General features: G+C 34.5%; 2 protein-coding genes and 1 long non-coding RNA gene across 5 annotated transcripts; 2 read left to right on the top strand and 1 right to left on the bottom strand.

The window, feature by feature from the left end:
- Nucleotides 1-253: 253 nt before the first annotated feature.
- LOC132040988 (uncharacterized) lies at nt 254-6,006 on the bottom strand. Of its 3 annotated transcripts, XR_009410836.1 has the most exons (5): nt 5,865-6,006; nt 4,887-5,108; nt 3,754-3,845; nt 2,059-2,187; nt 254-536 (listed from the first exon to the last, which is right to left on the bottom strand). It is a non-coding gene; the product is annotated as an uncharacterized LOC132040988 (long non-coding RNA). The 3 variants fall into 3 exon arrangements; XR_009410834.1 differs by lacking the exon at nt 5,865-6,006 and having other exon boundaries at nt 4,887-5,724; XR_009410835.1 differs by lacking the exon at nt 5,865-6,006 and having other exon boundaries at nt 2,064-2,187; nt 4,887-5,720.
- Nucleotides 6,007-8,645: 2,639 nt separating this feature from the next.
- LOC132039456 (uncharacterized) lies at nt 8,646-9,593 on the top strand. The gene is made up of 2 exons (XM_059429934.1): nt 8,646-8,877; nt 8,995-9,593. Exons 1-2 carry the CDS (start codon nt 8,646-8,648, stop codon nt 9,591-9,593), a joined length of 831 nt encoding a protein of 276 aa, XP_059285917.1.
- Nucleotides 9,594-13,073: 3,480 nt separating this feature from the next.
- LOC132039455 (oxoglutarate-dependent flavonoid 7-O-demethylase 1-like) lies at nt 13,074-21,514 on the top strand. Its single transcript, XM_059429933.1, has 5 exons — nt 13,074-14,520; nt 14,951-15,064; nt 15,557-15,693; nt 20,508-20,835; nt 21,248-21,514. Exons 1-5 carry the CDS (start codon nt 14,275-14,277, stop codon nt 21,512-21,514), a joined length of 1,092 nt encoding a protein of 363 aa, XP_059285916.1. The 5' UTR covers nt 13,074-14,274.
- The last annotated feature ends 5,568 nt before the right edge of the window (nt 21,515-27,082 follow it).

Here is a 27,082-nt window from a genome sequence, read left to right as displayed (position 1 = left end):
ATTAACAGCCATAGCCCACAGAGTCTCTTATTTACTAGAGCTCATATTTTCTGGATATAATAAGGTATGAATATACCGTGCCTTATAAATTGAATAAAGTTTTTCATCAGTATAGTCATAACCTAGAACTCTCATTGAAACTAGGTGATTTATTTATTAAAAAACTAGACGGGCCTAGCACGGGCCCAACATTTTATATTTTCAATCCAAGTAGCACACGGAAAACACAGAGTTACTATTGCATAGACCAAGTAGCACATGGAAAACATAGAGCTAATATTGCATAAGCTTACAAGCATTTACAGTTATATTGATGTAGAAATATGCCAAATAAGTTTACCCTGAAGAATACCTTCATTGGAACAAAATAACACCGATTAAAAAAAAAAAAAGATCTTAGGCCAGCAATGGAGTTGAAACCAATCACTGTAAAGGGTTCACAGTACATTGTGTGAAACTACAAAGCTGTTATTTTAACATTTTCACTAAAAGATGAATTCTTTTGAGTTGATATTCCTGTCCACCATATGTGGTCCCTGCAATTAAGAAGTGATAGTCAGTACACATGTAATTAAGGAGGGATGATCATTTCTCTCAGAGAATTTAATGAAACCAAGTTACAAACTAGGACTTTTGAAACATATTTAGCTTTAGTATCAGGATCTAGATTATCGAGAATTCCACTGTTGGGGAAGTCCAGCAACACTTTAGTTGTGAGAAGATCAACTTCCCAGTTAGGGGTCGTTTGGTAGGAGGATAATTTATCCCATGTAGATGAGATTGGGTGGGATAAGATGTGATTACTAATCCCACCTTTTATCCCATCTACATGGGATTGGATGGGATATCAAAAAAGTTATCCCACCAACCAAATATAGGATTAATTTCAATCCCACTGGATTAATAATCCAGCCCATCCTATTCCTCCTACCAAACGACCCCTTATAGCAATGCTTAGCCTCAGCTGGAAACTATGATTATATGGTTTTTCATCCTAGCCATGGTAAGCACTTACCGAGTTGTACTACTACTAAGACCATCCATCCTTTCCTCCGGATTACAGAGAGAAACATACAGGGAGCATTTTCTCGAAAGAATCACATTTATAGGGGACTATAGATTCCAATAGAATGAACTACACATAACTTTTTGTCTGATTAAACAAATGCTAAGTTATCCACACCCTTTTGTTGGGCATCCTTTTTCAAACAGAAGAGCATAGTCAACGTTTCAGGTACAACTTTTCACTAATCAAATACACCACAACATACTAATTTAGACTTCCAAAAGCAATGAAAAGAGAAAAAAACTGATTTTTTCATATTACGCTCGTTTTTCGATATAATGCTTGATTAGTCAACAAAGCAGAAACTCTTCTGATCATGATAGCCTAACATGAAAAGGTTTTCTAAGGTGTTGATTTTTCTGTCAGGAGGAGAAATGATGTATTCGCCTAATCCAAATAACTGTTCACGTGTATCCACAGTGGAGTTAAATAGATCACTGGGACTTGTAAAAATAGAACAACTTTTTTTTTCTTTCTTAAAGCATGTTATCTGATACAAAAAACAGTCAAACACGGGGGAACAACCTCGTCAATTCATTATCAGCTTTTCATTATCCTTTGAAACTTCAGAAAGTGAAACAAATCGTTCATATCTTGCAACTTTTAAAGACAAACACACATGAAACAAATTGTAGACTTGATTTATTAACATAACTGTCTTATGTAAACAGTCATTCACAGTATTACTTGTTGTAGAGAAAGGCATCCCTCTTTTTGAAAACTAAATTTCACTGCATAAGTGCAACTCTCCAGTAAGTCCACTAATGCAAGCTTCTACATATCATTCAAGCCAGCGATCAAGTCTAACGAAAAAGGTCAATATCTTAGAAAGAAATTGGACTGTTAGCCTTTCTATCTATCAACAGAAGTCAAACAGGGATTGTTCAGTTTACTTCCATATCTCAATTATGATTCTCCAATGAACCAACTCTTACAGGATAAATAATCACAAAGAAAAGACTCAATTTACTCGAGAAGTGAGGAGTTCATACCTTACCTCTCAATATGGCTACTTATAGATCACATGCAGCAGCTTCTTTGCCTTCCTTGCTCATTTATTCCAGTTGAACTCCCAAAAAAGTCCTATGTGCACTTGGAGACTTTTCAACTGTTTGGTCCATCTGTAAAATAAGGGATCGGCTCCGCTTTAAGAACCCCCAATTTCAAACCTTAGGTAAAAATGTCAAATTCCCAAATGAAAATATTAACTAAAAGAAAATCTATGTGTACAACATTTCAGGAACGCAACATAGAAACAAAACCGGAGTAATAATAAAGTAAAAGGAGAAAAAACCATCAAAATCTTACCAGTATAGCGGAAGCCAGAATAATAATAAAGTAACCCCACGCACATCAAACTTCAGAGAATAGAAAGATGAAAAGGAGCAGCAGGGACGACATCCAATGAACTCTAAAAAGGAAATAGTAATCACCAGCGGCATCTAAATTTCTTTATAGCAAAATAGTCAGATGTGTGGACAACAAATAAAATATATGAAGCAATGAAGGAGGTTGAGGATATTGTTAGCCACAAGCAGCATCTAAACTTCTCTATAGCCCCCCCTCGTGTGCAAATACTACTTAACCTTTATGCATCAAAATATTCTTAACGAATCTCACTATTTTAACGAAAATAAACATCTTGTCTTCTCACAGAGTTGGCATAAAAGTATCAAGTGAGAAGTAGCTCTTCCATCTTTCTCCAATCCCTGTTTTAAGTGAATGACCTTTTCCACCTTTCTTCAGTTCTCTCCGATTCCTATTTTAAGTGGAAATGCAGTCTCTTCGATTAATTATTTTGCGTAAGGATTTAATTTCAGAACTATAACTTAATTATGTGAGTCTGTAGAACTCACATTACCTAGAAAGACATACTTTGTATGTCATAGTTGTCTCTATTTGTAATTGGTTCACAATTTGATCCTTTAATATATTACAAAATTGCCAATAGATGAAGATAGATTACTCGTATGCCACAATTGCTTTTTGGCATAACCTTCTGAACAGAAGGAAATTATGGAACATTAAAATTCTTATTTTAAAAATCAATCATTTGGACCCCGTAACCTCATTGTTAGGGCAGTCTGGCTCGTATACGCACATACTCCACTTCAGAACTTCCTTTTTGTATTGTGTTTTCTACGGAATAATTATTGATAAAATCAAGAGCATATAAGTAGGCATTTTACTGGAATATGCAAATATGCATCAAACGAAAGGCGAAAGATGACAATTCACGCAAGAGAACACATTATATAGAAAAGAGATATAATTAACAAACCAATTAAACCTAAAGATTAACTTCAAGTTCTTGATGGATCAACTTATTTTGGCCTTTTCTTGGGCGAAAGATGACAATTCAGGCAAGAGAACACATTATATAGAAAAGAGATATAATTAAGAAACCAATTAAACCTAAAGATTAACTTCAAGTTCTTGATTGATCAACTTATTTTGGCCTTTTCTTTCACATAGCAACATCAAAGCTACTTCTAACTTTCTTTACATTTGAAACGAACTCAAGGCATGAACAACTATGCACTGGAAATAAAATCTATGATAAAAGTCACTTGGAGGTGTTCCAGTATATGGTGAAATTAAAAAGGAAATGTCTCCTAAATCAGGCGTACTAAGTTAATTTAAAGCTAAAACGCTACTTCACTCCATTTCTTAGAGGAGAATCTCACCTTTAAACTTTATGTTAGTCCTTCTCTACTTCAAGAGCCATTGTACTTTATTCAGCCTTTTCAGATGAGTACTCAAGTGATCTCCCCCGTGCCTGTGGTTGTGAGCATTAAGAAAAAGGTGGATTCAAATATAAACTCAAATGCAGTGCATACTTTTTAAATTCTTGATGCTTTCATTTGGTATAGAGAGAGCTGCCAATAGAACTCACATATAAAGTGGGACATTTTCACTTCTACTGCTCCCTCTGTCCGAGAAGTAGACCCAACTCTATTATTTGTTTCATTCATGTTTAACAACATTTCATCCAAAATTCTAGCCTCATTTGCAGAAAAAGTAAGTGAAGATTGTCCAAAGAGAAAATTCTTGAGCTTTGTGGCTAAAAAGAGAGGAGCACATCTATGTCCTCTTTTTTCCCTTACAATTTTTAGCATATACTGGTTTAAAATTCACATTTATGTCCATAAACACTGAATAAATTAAAAACACAACACTCATTTGAAGGTTAGTCTAATACTCATGAACGTTATAATTTAGCTTTATAATTAAAATATAGGTTTACACTATCAAAATGAAAATATTGGCTCATACATTAAAAATTCATTTAGTAAGGAAGCATGTAGCTAGTACATTCACAAATTTGTAGTTAGAGAATTCGCCTTGAATCTATTGTCCTTCAAGAATTGTGTTAGCGGCATAATTAATTGATGTTGCACGAAGATCAAATGTTAAGGCCTTATGTCCTCTCCTAAAACGTTATAAAACTTATGATACAATTTTTTGAGGGGTTCAAATTCTAATACAGTTATTTTGGCTCCCTAAGCATGTTCTCTGTAGAGCCCAAAAGGTACGGAATGAAGGTAAAATCAACTTCTTCGAAACTACTATGAATCAACTAACTAAGCAGATGATTTAACCATATAAGTACCTTTTTAATTAGTAGATTGAACATATATCCTGCTTTTAAGATGCTTTCTAAAGAACTGATTGCAATCTTAGTGTTAGCATATTTGTAGTCTTCAAAATCAAAATAAACTACCTTTGTCCAGGTCTTTTAAAAAAAAATCAAAAGTAACTAATTTAATTTTTGTGAGGTGCAATAGGAAACATCAGTAAAAAGGAATGTGTTACTTACCTTTTGAAATTTTGTTCATCGATACTCTCTGTATTGTCATTGAGTTCATCTAACATCATTGACGACTGTCAAATAATTCAATGTAATCAAATTTCCACAATCCACATGCATGTGCATAATCGATTAGCAAAAGAGCCAAAGCCAGAGGAAATTCTACAACGGTCTTCCGCAAATTCAATACTACCCCGTGCAAAATGTCAAAGTCTGTTAGCGCTCTCGGATCTATAAAATTTAGAAAAAAAAACTCAAGAATCCCGTTGTGCGAGGCAATTGGATAGGAACAAAAAGATAAAGAGGCAACATATGGATGTTTTTTAAAGGTTAAAAGGAAGAACACAAACATACAAAGGTAAAAAGAAAAAAAGCTTGATGATTTATACAACACCTTGCATTACCAAAATTTCCATGTTTCCATAGCGCAAGCTTTCAGGGTTTACAGATGAAAAATCAGAGATTACAACGTAGCATTAGAAATTAAGTGCCTAAGAAGTAGGAGGGTTACAGGAAATCATTCGCGTTGTACAAATATCAGGGGAATGAATTCACTTGGAATATCAAGTTTGCCCCTGTTCGTCCCACTCAACTCCTGTTAAAGTACTATTTGATCTAATCAATATTCAACTTCAAAATGCACCAAAAAAAGGTCAATATGTGATAGCTGTTAGTAGGTTCCTCAGCACAAACAAAAACCAACTTCCAATTACCAAAGTACTCTCTGATCTGCTAAAATCCAACCTCAAGATAAACTAAAATACAATCTTCAATTATTCTTGCTGAGTTCAAAAAAAAAAAAAAATTGATATGAATCAAGATTTAACCTCAAAAAACACACAAAAGTACAATCTTTGATGCTAAGTAATTAAGCTTTATTTAGTCTTTCAGATTAATAGCGCGGTGTTTGGTTTCATGCAGACTGCTATATTGAGTGGAATCATCACGTATATAATAACTTTATGTCTTAAAAAGAATGCTTCTTACCCATAAATCATGCCACTTGCCTTCTTCGAAATAGGCATTAAGAAGATCAAGAGAAGTGCAATCGATATATACCAAACACTAATGCCCACGAGGGATATTCATACAAATTTTCATTTGAATGTCCTTCACGAATCCCTATAATTGGCTTAGACATCAATAACACCAACTTCAACTAAAATAAGAATCTGCTAAACACATATTTACTCTTTTGTATGATTCAAGTTATTTCGTTTCAATCATCCTACTATACCCCCCATCGGTTACATTTTAAAGTGTTTTCATACAAAAGAAAGTGTTCTTCGCATAAACTATTATTGAAAAGATAAAATGCTTACACAGTTTAGTATGATTTAGAATCTTGCTTTTAATTTATCAAACCATCTATTGCACTTTGTAACTCTTAAATTAACCATAAATATTTATTTTCCGGCATATATAGAAGCTATCAGTACCTTAAGGTAGGAAAACAGAGATTTTTTTTTTTTATCACAATTAGTTGAATTAGTAAGCTAATGACATCAAACTAACTGATTGAATTTAAAAAGAGTGCTATTTAATAAAAGCAACAAAATTTTTAATATATCAACATATACAGGAAAATCATGAACAAAGGAAAAAACCCAATTTCTTAAATTGGTGTTGCCCTTTCTTGCTCTTCATAAAATTGAAAATTGGAAGAAACCTAAATTGCTATGAACCCCAAATTTCAAGTATAAAATTGTTGATAATTTATTATAGGCATATAATTCACAATTTAAATTGGGTATCTTTTAACTTCGAATTTTCCGGGGAAATTTATTGAAAGATGATGATGGGGAAACTCACCAAACATAGAGATGGCAGTGAAGAAGTGTTAGATATTTTAATTAATTAGGTTAGTTTTTGTTATCCTAGCTTTATGGGTATGTGGCCTATTTCCAAGCTACTGGAATGTTGTAGTTAGTGGACTAAGTAGGTTTGTTTTAATTTCCCTTATGGCTTAGTGGGTGCGATAATGTAGGGTGTGTAATGCCTTTATAAAAGGCTGGCTTTATTATTTCAGTTATTAAGATAAGTATTTTACCTCCCAAAAGCTTTGTGTGTTCATCTTGTTTACTTCCCAGATTTCTAATAGTGGTATCAGAGCCAGTGAGCGTGCTTCAATTGTGAGTTTGCGATGGCTTCAGAGAATTTTGTTCAACCTGCCATTTCCCGCTTTGATGGTCATTATGAACATTGGAGCATGTTGATGGAAAACTTTTTGAGGTTCAAAGAGTTTTGGGCAGTCGTTGATGGTGGGTTTCAAGAACCTGCGGCTGATGCTATTCTAACAAATGCTCAAAAGACAGAGCTTGAAGCACATAAGTTGAAAGACTTGAAGGCAAAGAATTATCTTTTCCAAGCCATTGATCGTTCAATATTGGAAACAATTCTTTGCAAGGATACGTCAAAGCAAATTTGGGACTCTATGAAGAAGAAGTACCGGGAAAATGCAAGGGCAAAGCGAGCACAACTTCAAACTCTTCGAGGTGAGTTTAAGACCTTGCGTATGAAGCCGGGAGAGTCGGTGTCGGTGTATTTCTCACGCACTATGGCGATTGCGAACAAGATGTGGATTCATGGAGAGAGGCTTAAAGACATCACCATTGTTGAGAAGATCCTACGGTCCATGTTGCCAAAATTTAATTTTGTTATTTGCTCAATTGAAGAGTCAAAAGATCTGGATACTCTTTCACTTGATGAACTACAAAATTCTTTGATGGTTTATGAGCAGAAAATTGTTCAGCAGGATGCGGAAGAGAGAGCATTGCAAGTAACAACTACCTCCAAAGATTCTGGGCGTAGAAGGAGCAAGTGGAAGGGAAGAAACTCAGACAAAGCTGAAGAGGGAAATCAAAAAAAGAATGGTCAGCATGGTCGTGATCAACGACACTTGTCCAATGGGAAGGCGAGGTTCATAGATAAGTCTCATATTGAGTGTTATAGGTGTCACAGGTATGGCCATTACCGTTCTGAATGTTAGACAAATCTGAAAAATGTACGGGGAGAAAACTTTAATTTTGCATAAGTAATTGAGGAGGAGGAGTAGGTCTTTTTGTTGATGGTGAGTCAATCCTCAGAAGAATACCGTACAAATTTATGGTAATTAGACACGGGCTGTAGCAACCATATGTCTGGTGAAAATCTACATTTTCTGAATTGGATGAAACTTTTTGCACAACAGTCAAGTTTCGGGATAATTCCCGCATTGCTATCAAAGGAAAAGGGAAGGTGAAACTCCAAACAAAGTCTTCATCTATGCAAATTATCTCTGATGTTTACTTTGCACCAGATTTGAAAACAAATCTTATCAGTGTGGGTCAGCTTCACGAGAACGACTACGATGTGTCTATCAAGCATGGAATTTGCAGAATCCAAGATTCTAATCATGGGTTGATTGTTGAAGCTAAGATGACTGCAAATAAGCTTTTCCTACTTGATATGCAAAATATTGGCTCTACCAACTTTTGGTTTGCAACAAAGTTGAATAGTCAAGCATGGCTTTGGCACTACAGATATGGGCATTTGAATTTCAGAGGACTAAAAATGTTGCAGCAAAAGAAGATGGTTTATGGTCTTCCTAAGTTTGATATTCCTGCAGATATTGCAGAAGATCGTGGTCGCTGAAAGCAACCTCGCCGATAGTTTTCCAATGGGTAAAGCATGGAGAGCTAAAAGCGCCCTTAGAGTCAAAAGACTGATATTCGCGACCGATAATCCCAATATCCAACGAAGGAAAACGTTATTTTATAATGTTTATTGATGATTTTAGTCGAAAGACATGGGTTTATATTTTGCAGGAAAAAATCTGAAGCTTTTATAAGTTTTAAAAGCTTCAAAGCTCTTGTTGAGAAGGAGACAGGATGCTCCATAAAGATTCTGCGTACTAATCGTGGAGGGGAGTATCTTTTACAAGAATTTATAAATTTTTGTGAATCGCATGGGATATGTCGGCAACTTACAACAGCATATACTCCTCAACAAAATAGAATATGTGAGAGGAAGAATCGGACAATCATGAATGTTGTATAGAGCCTTTTGCAAAAGAGCCACGTGCCAAAAGTTTTTTGGCTGAGAAGTAGTTAATTGGAGCGTGTATGTTTTGAATAAGTCCTCGTGCTATTCGAACATGACACCGAGAAGAAGCTTGGAGTGGAAAACAACCGTGATGTTCAACACTTGAAAGCATTTGGTTGCATTGCATTTGCTCATGTATTGGATCGAAAAGAACAAAGCTTGATGACAAAGCCAACAAATGTGTTTTTCTTGGTGTTAGCAAGAGTCAAAAAGCCTACATGTTTGACAATCCCGTATCGAAGCGTGATTATCGGTCGCGGATGCGGTGTTTGTGAAGATAATTTTTGGCCATGGGAAGAAAAGCCAAACAACCAACAACTTCCTTTGGATCTTGATGACGGATACAAGGAGCAAGAGCAACCAGTAGCTGACATAGGTGCTTCTACCTTGGTGCATCAAGAAGGCATTAGTTCCCAACCTCAACGAAATCGAAAACAGCCAACATGGATGGCAGATTATGAGGTGCGTGGACGTGATAAATCTGGAAATGACGATTCACTTATATACTTAGCTTTATTTCCTGGTTGTGATCCTGTAAGATTTGAGGATGCCTCTAAAGATTTAAAGTGGCAGAAAGCAATGGATGTTGAGATTGCAACAATTGAAAAGAAAAAGATCTGGGAGCTGCGATGATCTTCCAAAAGGGCAAAAGGCGATTGGAGTCAAATGGGTTTATAAAACCAAACTCAATGAATCTGGTGAAGTTGACAAGTACAAGGCGCACTTAGTGGTAAAAGGATACAAGCAAGAGTATGGTGTTGATTACAAAGAGGTGCTCGGTCTTGCAGACTTGATACCGTCGTATTGGTGTTGTCATCGTAAACACTAAAACAACCGGCCAATTTATCAAGCTCGGATGTAAAATCGCCCTTCCTATGGAGAGTTGCAAGAGCAAGTATATGATGATTAACCACATAGGTTATGTGAAGCGTACGTGAAGTAAAAAAAGTTTATAAATTGAAAAAGGCATTATATGGGCTAAAACAAGCTCCACGAGCTTGATATAGCCTCATTGATGCTTATTTCAATATGGACAACTTTAAAAAATGTCCATATGAGCATACACTTTATGAAAAAATTAAAGATGGGAAGCTAGTTATTGTATGCTTATATGTAGATGCTTTGATTTATACTGGAACTGATCCCCCATCTCTTGAAAAATTTAAGCAATCTATGATGATTGAGTTTGACATGTACGATCTTGGCTTGATGCCTTATTTTCTGGGCATTGAAGTTAAGCAATCTGCTAATGGAATGTTTATTTCACAAAAGAAATATATCCAGGAAACTTTAGAGAGGTTTGGAATGCAAGGTTGCAATTTTGTCACAACACCATGATTGGGGCCGAAGTTGAAAAGAATCCTGCGAAAGCGATTGACAAGACTTTTTTTCAAGCAAATCATGGGATGTTTGATGTTTTTAATAGTCACCAGACCTGACATAATGTATTCTGTTAGTCTTGTTAGCAGGTACATGGAGCACCCAAAAGAGACTCATATGTTCGCTGCTAAAAGAATTCTCAGGTATTTGCAAAGTACCAGTGATTATGGTATTTTATACAAGAAAGAAGGTAAGTCAGAGTTAATTGGGTTTCTGAGATAGTGATTTTGCTAGAGATAAAGAAGATAGGAAAAGCACTTCGGGTTATGTGTTTATGCTAGGATCTGGAGCTGTTTCATGGTGCTCCAAGAAGCAACCAATTATTACGTTATCCACCACGGAGAGTTTGCAGTTTGTATTTGCCGTGTGTGTGCTACTCAAGCAATTTGGTTGAAGAAGGTATTGGCTGAGCTTCATTTTCAGCAACAAGAACCAATTCTCATTTACTGTGATAATGGTTCAGCAAGTAAGCTTTCAAAGAATCCGATATTGCACAGGAGGAGCAAACACATAGATGTCAAATTTCACTTTCTGAGAGATCTTACGAAGGAGAAAGTTATTGATGTTGTCTACTGTAGAAGTGAGGATCAAGCTGCTGATATCTTTACTAAGTCGCTCAAACTATCAACATTCAGAGAAAAAGGAAGCTACTTGGAGTTTGCACTTTAAGGGAAAGCTACTGTGAATGGTGTTATTAAGCTGAAAGTCGTAGACATATCAGTTTAAAGGAGGGTTTGTTAGATATTTTAATTAATTAGGTTAGTTTTTGTTTTCCTAGTTTTATGGGTATGTGGCCTATTTCCAAGCTACTGGAATCGTGTAGTTAGTGGACTAAGTAGGTTTGTTTTAATTTCCCTTTTGACTTAGTAGGTGAGATAATGTAGGATGTGTAATGCCTTTATAAAAGGATGGCTTTATTATTTTAGTTATTAAGATAAGTATTTTACCTCCCAAAAGCTTTGAGTGTTCATCTTGTTTACTTCCCAGATTTCTAATAAGAAGAGAGGAGTTGAAGTGTGCAGATATACTAACTAAACATACAGCAAAAATCAAAATAGGTTTAACAATGGTAAAATAAACTTTACCTAGCGTAACGGATGCAGATGAGCAGAAGAAAGAGTTGCGCAGAAGAGGGAGTTGGCTGTTACTTTTTTTTTTTTTTTCTTTTTCTTTTTTGGTTATACAGAGATAGAGATATACAGAAAGAAACACGGATATACACTGGGAAGAAAGTGGAAGGTTCTAATAACTTTTACTTAAAATACAAAATTGTCCTTCAAAAAGATGAAGAATTTCTTACACCCCTGTTTGTCCCTGCCCTTGTTCGTCCTAAACTCCCATTTCTATAATAGTAAAAAGAAACAAATTTGTTATTTGTACGTTTGGCAATTCAAACATGAGGAAATTACTATTTTTTAATTATATTCAATTCCAACTAAGATGTTTACTTTGTGTCTTGGGAAATCACGAAGTAGAAAAGAAGTTACTCAGGAATGTGAAAGTAGAGAGAAAAAAAGATACTAAGAAGAAGAATTTGAATGCATTCTGTGCTCTTACTTAATTTTTGATGTTAGGTTGGGATGTTTGTCATTGACCCATAGTTTAGTGTATTTTTTGCGCGGATTATCCTTCTTTTGGAGTGGTCTTTAATTTTTGGCCCTCAAATTGATGGTCTTTAATTTTTACCCTTCGCCTAATACCCCAAGGTTCTGGATTCGAATTCCAGTTCAGTAGAAAAAAAAGGAATTTCGCAAAGCATGAGTTTGGATTCACAATGCAGAATTTTGCCCAAAACTTTACCTTAAGGTAGAGTTTGAAACTCTGCCTGAATGCAAAACTCTATCTTGCGATTTTTTTAAATTTTTTTATTGAGCGGGGGTTTGAACCCGAAACCAAGAGATTTTTAGTGAAGGACAAAAATTAAAGACCACCCCCAGCGAAGGCAATCCTGCAAATTGCCCTTGTTTAGTTCATCATGATCCGTCTATTATAGCCCAATAAACTTTGGACAGGGTTGAGTAATAATTTATTTATTGATTCAATGAATTTTGACCTGCTCAAATCGCCCATTTGCTACCCCTACTGATCTTGGCCATGTTACCTTCACTCTTCCTATGGCACATAGCAACACGAGTAGCAGAACTGCATGAACGACACACATTTGTTGAAAGAAATTTTGGGAAAGATACTGTAGAATATCATACGGTGAATCTTAAGAATGCCGTTGGTAGGATATAAAAGTGTGTGAACATTCATTCTGATTATGACCAGGGATTCAGAGTTGTTTGGACCATCAATGTTTCCGAATAAAAAATAGATACCATAATAAAACTAAAAAAATTCGAGTAACATAGAGATTTGTCCAATCTTAACAATAAGAAAATATAATAAGGCCTTAGATAGTAATTAGCCAAAGTTTGGAAGGTAAATTGTTTTAAAAGGATTTTAAAGGATGCATAATATCTTCTCTTTAAAATTATTTGAACCTTTACTTAGAATCTCATTGGTTAAACAGACCTTAAATATGGAGTTACACTTTGAACAATACTTTAGTTAAATAGGTCTCCTAATATACCTAGAAATATTGGGTGGCTATTCACTTAATTAACAAACTCGGTCCTCCGTAACCAGAAAAAATGGAAGGTCGCCGAAAGCTCCATTGACAACACATCTTTTGTCTAAAAGATTAATTCTTCCTTTTCATCTAAATATATAGTTCTCTATTTTTTGAGTCGGTGTATAGTTGGAATTCGGTGAAAATACCTAGATGAGACTATAAAAAGTTTTAGAAAGTTTGGAAGGAATTTGCACTGAAGAAAAAATGCAATGTCGAAATTGACTTGTGAGGCGTCACTGAGACAATGTATATCATGTGTGATATACACTGTATACATGGAGGTACACTGATATAAAGAAAAGATATACATATATATACACGGAAGATATGCATAGATGTATAGGTGGGTCACATATAGATATACTAGTGATAGATATACATTGCAACAAAAACCCTCTTTCCCACATTTTCACATAACCTCCTCCACAGCATCACCACAAAACCACCATCACCGCTAATAAATTCATAGTAACAACACGAAACACCATTTCAATCTACCCAAATATGAAAAGAAGAAGAGAGAAGAAACAAATAGGTCTTAATGGAAGTTCAGATTTCAACACTTGTTCTTCGCGTTCAGATTTTGAATATAACTCAAAGGAGAAGCTCAAGGAAATATGGAGATTTCACTTCAATCAAGGGATTTGAAAAGTTGAGAGAGAGAGTTGGGGGGGTGGGGGTGGGGGGAAGACTTTGCTAGAATTGATGTGGCAAACTCTGTTGGCAAGACCATGGCACAGTCGTTTAGTGCATATGCCTTTGTCTAGTATGGAAAATTTATCCAGTTTCAAGTTTCCATCTCTATCTAAATATCATGTTCCATGTGATGTATGTTCTCAAGCAAGACAATTTAAATGACCTTTTCATTCAAGTTCCGTTTCTTCTACATCAATTTTTTCAGCGTATGCATATTGATACATGGGGGTCTTATAAGGGTCAATTCAATCAGGTTTTTAGGACTGCGCAAAGCGTGGAGAAATTCACTAGTTGAGAAAGAAAAGAGAAAAAACAGAGGAAGACGGAGAGAGACAAATACAAATATATGAAAAAACGAAAATAGGTGTGACCTCAAATGTGTACAGCAAGTTAGGTGTTCCATATATACTTGGTGAGTCACGTAAGGGATGTAAGTGAATAAAAAGACTGAAAATGCCCCTAAATAAAAAGTAACATTCCATTATTCCAATATTAACCCTGTTCATACACCCCTTGTTTAATTATTAATGATAGAAATGACACAATATAATTTCACATCTCAATAAGTTTTCTCTCTAAAACAAGTTCTCTTAGAGGAAGCTGGAAAAAAAAACCCAATCGATGGAAGAAGCAAGCTCGAGAAAGTTAGGTGACTCTTTGAAAGTTCCTGTAGTTCAAGAGCTAGCAAAGCAGCAACTAGCAGCCGTTCCGCCGCGATATATTCGTGATGATATCGAAAAGCCTACGTTCACATCCATATTTCCACAAGTTCCAATTATTAACATGGAAAGACTGCTGGCAATTGGAGATGATAATTCAGAGCTTGAGAGGCTTCATTTTGCTTGCAAAGAATGGGGATTTTTCCAGGTAGGTATATTTCAAGAGTTTAAGTGTATATACACCGTCAATTTAAGAAATTTTTACAGCACCAGATCATGTTATTTGTTGTAATAGCTAATTATCCTTTTCTTTTTTTAATTTATTTATTAAAAGACAACAACAATAGCATGCCTAATGTAATCCGTTTGGAGGTAGAGAGGTTGCTCTCAATAGACTCTTGCTCGAGGAAAAACAGTTTTTTTAAGATAACAAATGTCATATTTTAAAGAGGCTTACCTCTAGATATCCTTTAGATGAGCTGACCTGATAGTGTATAAGGAAAAGTTATACTTACGATGTACATAACTTAAGCTCATATTTCAATGATATATCAAACGTTAATTTTAGATTTTATGTTATAGAATTAATGGTGTAAACGGTTAGTGATGACTACATATTAGAATCGTTTAAATTTCAGTTGGTGAATCATGGAGTGAATTCATCATTGGTGGAGAAAGTGAAGTCAGAAATCAGAGCATTTTTTGATCTACCAATGGAAGAAAAGAAGAAGTTTGAACAACAAGAAGGGGATCTTGAAGGATATGGGCAAGCCTTTGTGGTATCTGAAGAACAAAAGTTAGATTGGTGGACATGTTTTACATGATCACTCTCCCTACTAATCTGAGAAAACCTCACTTATTTCCAAAGCTCCCTCTCTCACTTAGGTATCTATCTATCCCAGATCATACAAAATTTCTGAGTTATAGCTAGCACTTTGTCTGAAAAGAGTTACTCTATTCGTTTCAATTTATGTGGTGTAATTTGAGGGATATGGAGTTCAAAAAAAAAAAAAATACTTTTAAAACTTATGAATTTAAACATGTCATGAGATTTCTATAATTATAAAAATTAAACATTCAACTCCTTTTGGTACGAACTAATTAGGAAATAGCGACACATAGAATGGAAAGGAGGACGCAGTACAATGCCCAATAAAAAAAGAGAGTTACAAGAGAATACAAAAATCAGAGCATTTTTTGATCTACCAATGGAAGAAAAGAAGAAGTTTGAACAACAAGAAGGGGATCTTGAAGGATATGGGCAAGCCTTTGTGGTATCTGAAGAACAAAAGTTAGATTGGGCTGACATGTTTTACATGATCACTCTCCCTACTAATCTGAGAAAACCTCACTTATTTCCAAAGCTCCCTCTCTCACTTAGGTATCTATCTATCCCAGATCATACAAAATTTCTGAGTTATAGCTAGCACTTTGTCTGAAAAGAGTTACTCTATTCGTTTCAATTTATGTGGTGTAATTTGAGGGATATGGAGTTCAAAAAAAAAAAAAAAAATACTTTTAAAACTTATGAATTTAAACATGTCATGAGATTTCTATAATTATAAAAATTAAACATTCAACTCCTTTTTTGGTGAACTAATTAGGAAATAGCGACACATAGAATGGAAAGGAGGACGCAGTACAATGCCCAATAAAAAAAGAGAGTTACAAGAGAATACAAAAATGAAAATAAACAATAAACAATATATGAAAAATACACAAGATCTGCATACTATTTGCTAGAGTGGTATTTTGCTTGTGCAATTGACCATTTTTTCTTTGGGAAAATAGAATTATATTAATTAACAGTAGTTGTACATATAGTAATGGACTTTTGAAAGTAAATATCAGAAGTTTAAATTGCATCCGCAATTCCGCATCACCGACAAAGTTCGATGGGAGTCGATTTTGATCTTTTAGAATCTGCTCATAATTCTTTTAACTTGTTGGCTAAGTACGCAGTGTTGGATTTACTCTTCAAGCTATTTCTTTTGGTTAATTTTCTGTTCGATGTCCATACTAATTTGTATTTTCATCGAGAAACCTCACTTTAATTTGATAGAGGCCGTAATTCTCTCTCTATAAAAGACGACTATTTCAAAGCTGAATTCGGAACCTATTAAAAACGGAGTGCTTACAATCCAGTACAACCAGTACTTAGTCTTTTCGCACAATTGGTTAGAAGGTAATTAAGTACTACTAGTACTAGATCCTACGTAAAAATAAATTAGTCTACGTAAAAAAATGTGGGTGAAGAGATTGAGTATTTGTGATGGGTGGATATATATTTTTGAAGGACAACCTCACATTTGATTGCGTTATCCTTTTAGATCTGTACTGAAAGCATGCACTAGTCGGTAGTCACTCAATGCTTGGATCAACTACAACCCTTTTCTGCGAATACATACATTTCCACGAGGCCCAGAAGCTATACTCCATCTGTAATGTAATCAAGTTTGTTTGACATTGTCACGACCCAAATCACGGGTCATGCGGGCATCCACAAAATCTCTCCTAGTAGGCGAACCGCGAACGCTTTCCCAAACCGGGCCCTCTAAATTCACATTTTTAAAGAAACAATAAGCTGATCATTTCAATCACTATATTAAAAGAATTGAAAATAAACAAGAAGATACTTTTATAGATACGCCATCCCAAAACCTGGTCTAGACTCGTACAAGAGCATTCTAAGTTACAACTTGGAATGAAATACAACCTCAAAACTAAGTACAACTTTTGTTGGAATGAGATTTAATAGAAAGCTTGGAATGAACTCGGCGAGATCCTCAGAAGCTAATGGAATCTCGGATATCAACCTGTAACAAACTCTACACCCAAGAAGGGTGTACCAAGAGTAGTATCAGTACAACACACGTACTGGTAAGCATCATAGGCCGACAAAAATTAGTATGACATATATATCTATATAATAAGTGGAAATCAACAGATGAGTATGATAGGAAACAACAAGGAAGTTCAACAACAACTCAACGAGTCATAACATCTAGTGTAAAAGAGTCTCACCTCACTCAGATCATATCCTTATCCAAATCTAAACCCTGATATATCTAAACCAACAATCAGTTTACACATCACAACCAGAGAGCGGACAAGATAAGAGAGAACCACAATGAGATAAATGCAATGCATATGAATGTGATGAAATGCAATGCAATGGCTAGTATCTCAACCTGTACACACATGCTCCAGACGGAATATTGACGTCTCGGCAGTCATAACCTTCGGGAGACCAATGACGTTCATGTACCACTCGCTCAGGAATGTCCCATCGGATCACGAACACACATACCTTCCGCTCCGGAACAATCCTCGAATCACGGATTCACATAATACTTCTATCAAATTGCCACATTTCTTATCTTTGTTGCCACGATCTTTCATCATCAGATCCATATCACCTTTGCCAATGTTTCCACTAGAACCACATCAAGTAAGCGGAATGAATGCATGTATGAATGTCAACTCAATAATGGTAATGATGAGAGTGTAATAACCATAGCCAATCCAACATAACTAAGTAATTAACACACCAGTCAACCTCGACCACATATACAATGTAACTCACTGCTCAAATAATAAATCTTGATGCAATTTCTAACTCCCAAGCCGGTTAGTCAATAATTTAGACTTTCTCAAAATCACAGTTTGCATAAAGAAGGTCATAGCACGAGTACTCATACAAAGAATGATAAGAGATTACGTATTACACTAACAATATTCTCTACCATATGATCAATTCACCATAGCTTCCAATCCTAATTACGAGGGTATCGACACAACATCATCATATGGGCAGCAAGCCCAGCATCGCAAACACACAACAAGACAACATCACAAGTTGGCGGCAAGCCTCACGCAAGACAATACGAACCTAGGAATGTCCATCCCAACTTCATTTCCGAAGACCTATAGCTATGTATGCTTTTTCCATCAACAACTACTAATCACATATGAAATCCTAATCGGAGTCTAACTCAAATAAGCCGTAACCTACCTCGTAGCCGAACAGGTCCCACGAACATTCACTCGAACTCCACCTTCCTTCTTTGGGAAAAATGACAAGATGAGAGAGGTCTAACAAGATAATTAGATCATGTAAGTAATTCGATTTACTACAACTGTAGAAGGATTCGAAGAAACCTAAAGACTAACGACCCCGAGCCCACAAGGGCATAATCGAAACTTTTCTTTCAAACTAGAGTACTAGGTTTTACCACGATCAATAACCTTAAATTCAGGTTCATCCAACACCAAACGAGCTATTAAACCCTCTAAATACCAAATCTCCCAATTTCAAGAAAGACCCTACACTTAACCCATTTGAGAAATCCAATTGAGAAATAGAGATTTGAGCTAGAAAAATAGTTTCCCAAGAAAACCCATAAACTAATAATCCTCATCCATCGAATTTTTAGTTAAATAATTCAATTTTAAGAACTTTTCCCCAACACCTAAACTCTTAATCATGAAGTTTGAAATCAATGGAATATAAGGGACAAAGATGGAAGAATGAGATAGATTTGACCTTATCTTTCCAAGGACCAATGAGCTATCTGGAAAATGCTCTCAATCAGCTCTGGAAATGGTGACATTGGGTGAAAATGGGGCCGAATCCCGAAATGAGGACTTAAAATCTTGGATAGGTCAACGTCTTTCGCTTATGCGGATAACTGTCTGCTTGCGAAAGCACCTCTGCGGAACATATTTCGCAGGCGCAAATTCATTAAAGACTCAGGATCGCTCGCCAAGGCGGAAGAAAACTCACAGACTCGGGCTCGTTGAAGCGGCCCGCAATCGCAAAAGCGCAACACGACTTTTCAAAAATTTCAAGGTTAGAGAAGTTCTTTCTAAATCGTAAAGGTCACTCCTGCCCGCAAATTCCACGTGTAACAACTATCGGTTTGAATCCAAACAAAAAGGGGGTATTTCAGAGAAAAGAGGAGGAAGTCTGTAATGACCAAATTGGTCGTTACATCTATAGTTTGACTCGATATGAAAGTTGCGAGAATAATAAAAAAATTAAATTTTTATGATATTAAACATGTTATAATATTTGTGTATGCATTAAAGTTTTCAAAACTTATGGTCTAACACATTTAAATATTTATGTAGTTATAAAAGCTTTTTATTAAGGTGGTAGACTAAGAAATTTAAGTTAAATTATTTTCACTTTGAGCAACGGTAAAGTTGTCTCTATGTGACGTAGATAAACAGAAAGTGTAGTAGAGCCTAATTCGCTTATTAGTGATATTACTAATATTGGATTGTAAAGTCCAATCCCAATCTGAATAGAGAAGACATAGCTATATAATGAAGTCATTGTCTCATGTGGAGAGGTAAGAAGAGAAACATAAACTGTTGTATTTTTACACTCCATATTGTTATTTAATCTTTTTCGACCCGTGAAAGCGGCCACTAATGCTTCATTAGGGAATTAGGTTGTCTACATAACGTGCAGCCATTCTCGAACCCTACTAACACGGGATACTCTATGCACGGATTGCCCTTTTTTATTTTCAAACTTGTTAGAAAGAAATCGTTCTTTTCTGAACAAACTACAAAAGAAATAGGATCATATAATTGAAAAAAGAACATCCGTGCAGACAGTTTGATATAAGACTTTTGAAACTTATGATCTTAAAATATGTCATAACATTTGTATATATGGCTATAAAATATAAAAATGTGCATTTTCTTTTAATGAACATGCCAATAGAGTAAGAAAATATTGCATGTCAAATAACAGAAATGAAGGGGATGGATTTCCTATATGTTGTATAATCGACCCGTGAAAGCGGCCACTAATGCTTCATTAGGGAAACTACATAACGTGCAGCCATTCTCGAACCCTACTAACACGGGAAATGCAGGATGCCCTTTTTTATTTTCAAACTTGTTAGAAAAAAGAACAAACTACAAAAGAAATAGGATCATATAATTGAAAAAAGAACATCCGTGCAGACAGTTTGATATAAGACTTTTGAAACTTATGATCTTAAAATATGTCATAACATTTGTATATATGGCTATAAAATATAAAAATGTGCATTTTCTTTTAATGAACATGCCAATAGAGTAAGAAAATATTGCATGTCAAATAACAGAAATGAAGGGGATGGATTTCCTATATGTTGTATAATCAATCATTCATATTTAAATTCTTGGACCATCCAGGGATGCACTGGAACAATACTCAACAGAATTGAAGGAACTTGCCATGAAAATTATGTATAAAATGGCAAGAGCTTTAGGGATGCAAGCTGAGGATATAAATGTACTTTTTGAAGAAGCTGGGACACAAATGATGAGAATAAATTACTATCCTCCTTGTCCTCAACCAGAACTTGTCATGGGTTTATGCCCTCACAGTGATGTTCAGGCTCTCACCATACTCCTTCAGGTTAATGAAACTGAAGGCCTTCAAATTAAGAAACATGGAGCTTGGGTTCCTGTTTCACGTCTTCCTAATGCCTTTGTTGTCAACATTGGAGACATTTTAGAGGTGAACCGAATTTTTTGGTCTTTTTTTTTTTTTTTTTTTTTTTTTTTTTGAGTTAATGGTCAAGAACACACCTGAACTATCACTTTTTTTACGGTTTTGCACCCAACAATCAGTTCCCTTTTCCTAACTGAACTATCCCCATCTATGTATTAAAACACACCTAGTTGAGTAGATGAAGATAGTTCAGGTAGGAAAAGGAAACAACTGATAGTTGGTCTAGTCAGCTTTGAGGTGTGTTTAACGCATAGATGGTGATAGTTCAGGTAGGACAAGGGAACAACTGATAATTGGGATGTGAAACTCGCGAAAAAGTGATAGTTCGCTTGTGTTCTTGACCCTTTTTGTTCTTTTTCTTTTTGGTCTCTCAATGGTTCATGTTGATGATGATATATAGCAATTGGTTTAATTGCAGATTGTGACAAATGGGATTTATAAAAGCATTGAACATCGAGCAATTGTTAACGAAGACAAAGTGAGGATCTCGATTGCTACATTTTTTAGCCCCAAGTTGCATGGTGATTTAGGTCCGGCACCTAGCCTCCTCACTCCTCAAAGCCCTGCAAAATTTAGGAGGATTGGAGTGACCGATTACTTTAAAGGATTTTTCTCTCGAGAGCTCGATGGAAAATCGTACATAGATACTATGAGGATTAGAAATGGAGATGATGGGAGCTATTGAACGTTGCATTTTGAATGTTTTTTTAATGCTTACATGTTCGACTATAGTACAATAATCTTCATATCGTACTTAAGTTAAAGATCTCTCCATTTGGATGTAGCAAAATCTCTTTCCCTAGTAGAAACAAATGAGAGTTTTATGGAACCTTATGATCTGAAACTCCATTAGAAAGAGTTGCCAGGAAATGCTAGTTAATATTGAAATAAAACAAAATTAAGTCTTCGTTGAGGGCGCAGAAGAAATTTCTAGTGCAATGCACCTTAGCTTCTTTGCTAAATGACATCCAATTAATTTAAGTTTTCTCGTAAATCTTGCATAAGCTGCAAGTCATATTTCAGAAGCAGCTTTAGTTTTTTTTCTTCGTCTGAAAAGCCATTAATTCTAACACTGACTTTTTAATAAAATTGTTAGATTTAGGGCTTTGAATCAAATATGTTGCTAAATTTTTACATATTTCAATTATTATATATGTCGAGTGAATATATAAAGAATCAAATAATCTAACTCCATACATTTAGGACATTTTGGTCATTTTCTCTAGCTCATATATTCAAGGACCTTTGAGCGATAATTATAATGACAGTTAAAATTAATTACCTCTATAATCATCTTTATTTATATCTTTAGCGACTTTTGTTTAGACTACATATTTAGTGGTCATTATAGTGACAACTAAAGCTACACCTAGATTCGTCTTTAACCGTACCGCTAACAACCTTTTTAAATTGTTAATAGTAATTACGAATTTTCCCAATCAGTGTTTTAAAAAGTATTTTCGGGGCAAGCCCCGGGACGAAGCGTATCAAAAATACATCGAGACGTACAGGGCATAAGTATCGTGGGGCGTAAGCCCCGAGAACTTTTTCAAATTTGATCCATAATTGCTTAATAATCTTTTTTTAAAAGTTAAGTATCCAAAAGTTAATTCATAGTAAATTTTCAAACTAAAAACCTCAAAAAGTCAAAAGTGTTATAAATATTATTTATTATTGTGGATGCCTATCTTTAAGAGAAAAATTAAGGTTAGTGACTTTGGGATCAAGTCAGTTTTCCCTTATAAATATAGAGGTTCTCCTTCATTATAAAATCATCCCTCAGAGAAATAAGAACTCTCCTCTCTTCTCTCCTTCTCTATAATATTCTTATTCTTATTTTATTATTTCATAACACGTTATCAGCACGAGACTCTATCTCATGGGCAAATATTTAAAAAATCTAAGGTACGTTTCTTTGAAGCCATCTTAACAGTGGATAGGTTCGTTGATTCTCATGAGCATGAATGTTGGCTGACATTAGTTTATTTCTCTGGATTCCATCTTGAAAACATGCATGTTATAAGTTTCACAAAGAATTGTTTTGCTGGAAAGTCCTACCTCATATAGCTAATACTGTTTGGTTACTACTTGTATATTATATTTGTAAAATTTATATTACAGCAATTTTATATATTGAAAATCTCCCGTTGGTAGATGTATTGAACTCTCGTAGAGTTTCCAAGCAGTATATGGCCACCAATAGTGGTAATATCTTATAAGCCACCGTTTTTGAATTATTCACTTTATTTCGGAATTTTTTTCACTTTTTTCCGGAATCAGCGTCACAATATGAGAATTTCGAATACAACTTGAAGTTGTATTCTGGAATACCAGAAACTCAAAAAACTTATTTTTCAAAAAATTTTCACTTTTTTCACTTTTTTACAACTACATTTCACCAAAAACTACAATTTCAAAAATTATGGCCAACTCCAACTCCAACTCCAAAATTTAAAAAAAAAAGTGATTTTTTTTTTTGTGTCTATGGACAAACGGGGCCTAAGTTTCATTATGGCAAAACTTATTTATGCTTACAACCATCGAAAACCATCAGAAGTGGTAATATCATTACAAGCTTATTATAATGATTATAGTGGAAGAGATGTTAAAGAAAAAATATCTATGTTATATGCATGTCTCGATGTGCTTCTGAAGTTGCATCTTAAAAGAAATTATAAATAATCATAATTTTATGTGGTTGAGGCACATCCATATGACTATGTTTCATTCTTGAAGAATGAGAACCTTTGATAAATGTTACAATTACAAATCTATTCCCTGAAGTGAATGTGATGATATTTAGTAAAGAATATAAATACATACATGTTTTTGGCTGTGAAAATACCACGTGTCACCTCCAGAAGAGCTAGAATAATTGAGAAGAAATATTTTAAATACTCTATACTTTACTCCCGAAGTAGTAAACACTGAAATTTACTCCCGAAGTAGCAAACTGAGAAATCTGCTCTTCCGAAGTAGCAAATTTTGATCTCTACTATTGTTTATCTCATGACACCAGCAGTGTTTAACTAAAGTTTCTTTTATGATACCAACAGTATTTAAGCAATATTGGTAGTAAAAATTAATCAAGGCTCCAGAAGAGCTAACTATATCTAGAAGATCATGACACCAATAGTGTCCAAACAATATTTGATTATGGAGAATAAATTAAAGCCTCCTGAAGAGCTTATATACTATTATGTTATTCGTTCGAGGTTGTATCATATGAAGTTGTTATGATCGAAATACAAGTTGTAGTAAACCCGAAGGTTACTAAAGTAAATGACTATCATATTGTAGTTATTAGTGATGGGATGATCAAATATCTTCAAAATCATGGTGGGTAATAAATATGTATGTGAATGGTTACCCTCTTTATTCTCCAAATTAAACTACACAAATATAAGCATGATGAAATCACATGTCATGGTAAACCAGAAGTTATTGGTACAAAAAATAATTCATTTCATAGTAAACCAAAAGTTTTTTAAAACAATTAGTACATGGCATGGTAAACTTGAAGTTTACTAGTATAAATAATTTTATTATTCTGCATGAGCGGTTTGGCCATCCTGATTCAAATATGATGTGTAAATTGAGTATTCGACATATATTGAAGAACTAGAAGATTCTTCAAGAATTTATTTGTTGCTTGTTCTCATGATAAGCTGATTACTGGCTAATGTTGGGATTGAATTCCCTAAATTCTGGAAAAATATAAAAGGTGAATATAGGCTCATTCACCTGTTATGTGATATCTTAAATAGATGTATCAATGAGATGGTCACATGTGCGTTTATTTTCAACCTGCAGTTTGACATTTATAAAATTACTTGCTCAAAATAATTGAGTTAAGAGCACAATTTTCAGATTATGTAATCAAGACAATCCATCTTGATAATGCTGGTTTATATCTAAGTTGGTTTGGCGTTAAAATGCCTCCACTAAATACCTAAATCATTGCTTATGAGAACAAATCTTCATGTGCTAGTCTGAGATATAATATATTGTATACAACATCACTTGTATGCTTCAGACCAATAAATTATAATAAATTCTCCCCTCACAACTGGTTCAGGGTTAGGAACCAGATATTTCCATCTAACAGTTTTTTATGTGTGGTAGATGATTAATTAATCCACCATGATGCACAAAGATGGATTCCCCAAAGAAGATGGGATATATGTTAGTTTTTCTAACATAAGGGGGAGAGAATAAGCAGCTAATAAATATGCTATGATCCTCATTCAAAGATAATTCAAGTGAAATGCTCGAAGCATTTGCTTATCCAAAACTAATTTCATATTTCAGTTGCAAAATGCCCCCATTAACATTAATGTCCCTAAAGGACAAAGAATACAACATCCATGAAGCATGATAGATCAATTGGTTCCAAATGAGATAATCCTTAAAAAGGTAGAGGAGCAAATAATCAAAATGGTCATAATAAGGAGGCAATGTGATATTGAAGAGCATACGACATAACACCTCATGAGAGGTTTAGGTACCTAAAATAATGAAAGCGATGAGATCAATAAGTTATGTCACAGTGTGAACCGATGCAAATGATATATCGCCGATGATATCTTTGGTACAATATAGAGCAATATTGTAAAAGATTGTGAGGATCTGAATTCTATGTCTATAAAGCATGTTAACATAGACACTATTACCAAGTGAAATGCCGCATTTTTGTAAGCTTGAAGCTTATTGGACCTGCATTCCAGACAATAGAAAATGTCACTCATTTAAATATTAATGGATATTGTCACTTGACAAAATTTAAATGAAAATTCTTGAAGAATTTTGAATGCCTGAAGCATATACAAGTTCTAGAAGTTTGTTCATTATTCTTATATGAATTAAATCAAGCAAGGTGAATGCGATTTAATCACCTTAATTAATATTTAATGACTACAGGTCTATTTATCCCTACGTCTTTGTAGGGTCGTCTCAACAAAATCGGGGGCCTCAGGCCAAACTTCATAGAAAGGCCCTAATTTTTTTTCCTTAAAAAAAGAAAGATCATCATATATATTTTTATTTAAAGTTTACTTTTCTATCTTTTTTAGTTGCAAACTCATTAATCACTGTTTTATAATCTATTTGTTCTAACAATTCTTTTTCAATTGATAATATAGCTAACCCATTCAATCTCTCTTGAGACATTGTTGACCTTAGATAAGATTTTATCAATTTTAGTTTTGAAAAACTTTTTCTATATTTTCTTCTTGAATGTTATTATCATCTAACTCAACTCTATTAGTGACTTGTTCATTTGAAGAACATCCTCCTATATTTTCTGAATCAATATTTTTATTATTAGTTAAATATCTATCAAGTTCTCCTTTTTGGGATTTAATAAATTCTTCAGCTTTTCTCTTTTTCTCTCGTTTTGCACAACTGGATTCATATTTTCTAGTTGACATATTTAAACTGAATAAATTCTAATAATAACTAAAGCAAAAATATATACTTATGAAATAAGAATATCAACAATGACAAATTTTCAATGAAATATAAGATAAAGTTAGAACAATAAAACCTCGGTTTAAGAATTTGATAAGTTGATATAATGATATCGAAATAGTGTTGCGTTGCCTGATAATTTGAAGAAGACGTCAAAAAGTAAATCTTTGATCTTTTGTAAGCACTATGTTTTGCGGCAGAATATTTAAGAGTGTAGGAGAGTTGAGAATTTTCAATAATAAAAGAGTAGAAGAATGATGAAAGGAAGAAGAAATACGTAGATATGAACAATAGAATAGTTACCCAAACAAATAAGGATACTATCAAATTTACAATTACCTAAAAAAATGTTTACATTCTCCCAATTTTAGTGCCTGCCAACGTTACAATTACTCCCCCAAAAAAGGAAAGAAGTTATACTTTTTTCCCAAAAATATTCCCAAAATGTGGGCCCCACTCCCCTAACAAAGGAAGATGTTACTTTTTACTTTTACCCCAATATATAGAGTCAAACGTATGAGTACAATACACTTTATATATATATATATATATAGGGACTTTAAAAAAAAAATGGGGCCCTAAGCCATTGCCTCACTTGCCTTGTTATTCAGCCGGCCCTGCGTCTTTGTGGACATCAAAATCCGTCATATTGTTAATGCAAGTTGATGACTTGAGAATTATTGAAACTCTTGACGAGTTTTCAAAAGAAATAGATTATCTGCTGAAAGAAGTTGAAATGAGAAACTTGTAGAACTCTTTGGTCTTGAAGTGCCATATCTTTATA

The sequence above is a fragment of the Lycium ferocissimum genome, chromosome 12 (assembly GCF_029784015.1).
Source record: "Lycium ferocissimum isolate CSIRO_LF1 chromosome 12, AGI_CSIRO_Lferr_CH_V1, whole genome shotgun sequence".
Lineage (NCBI taxonomy): Eukaryota > Viridiplantae > Streptophyta > Magnoliopsida > Solanales > Solanaceae > Lycium > Lycium ferocissimum.
The sequence above is the reverse complement of the archived record's forward strand: the minus strand, read 5'-3'. Positions and strand labels throughout refer to the sequence as shown.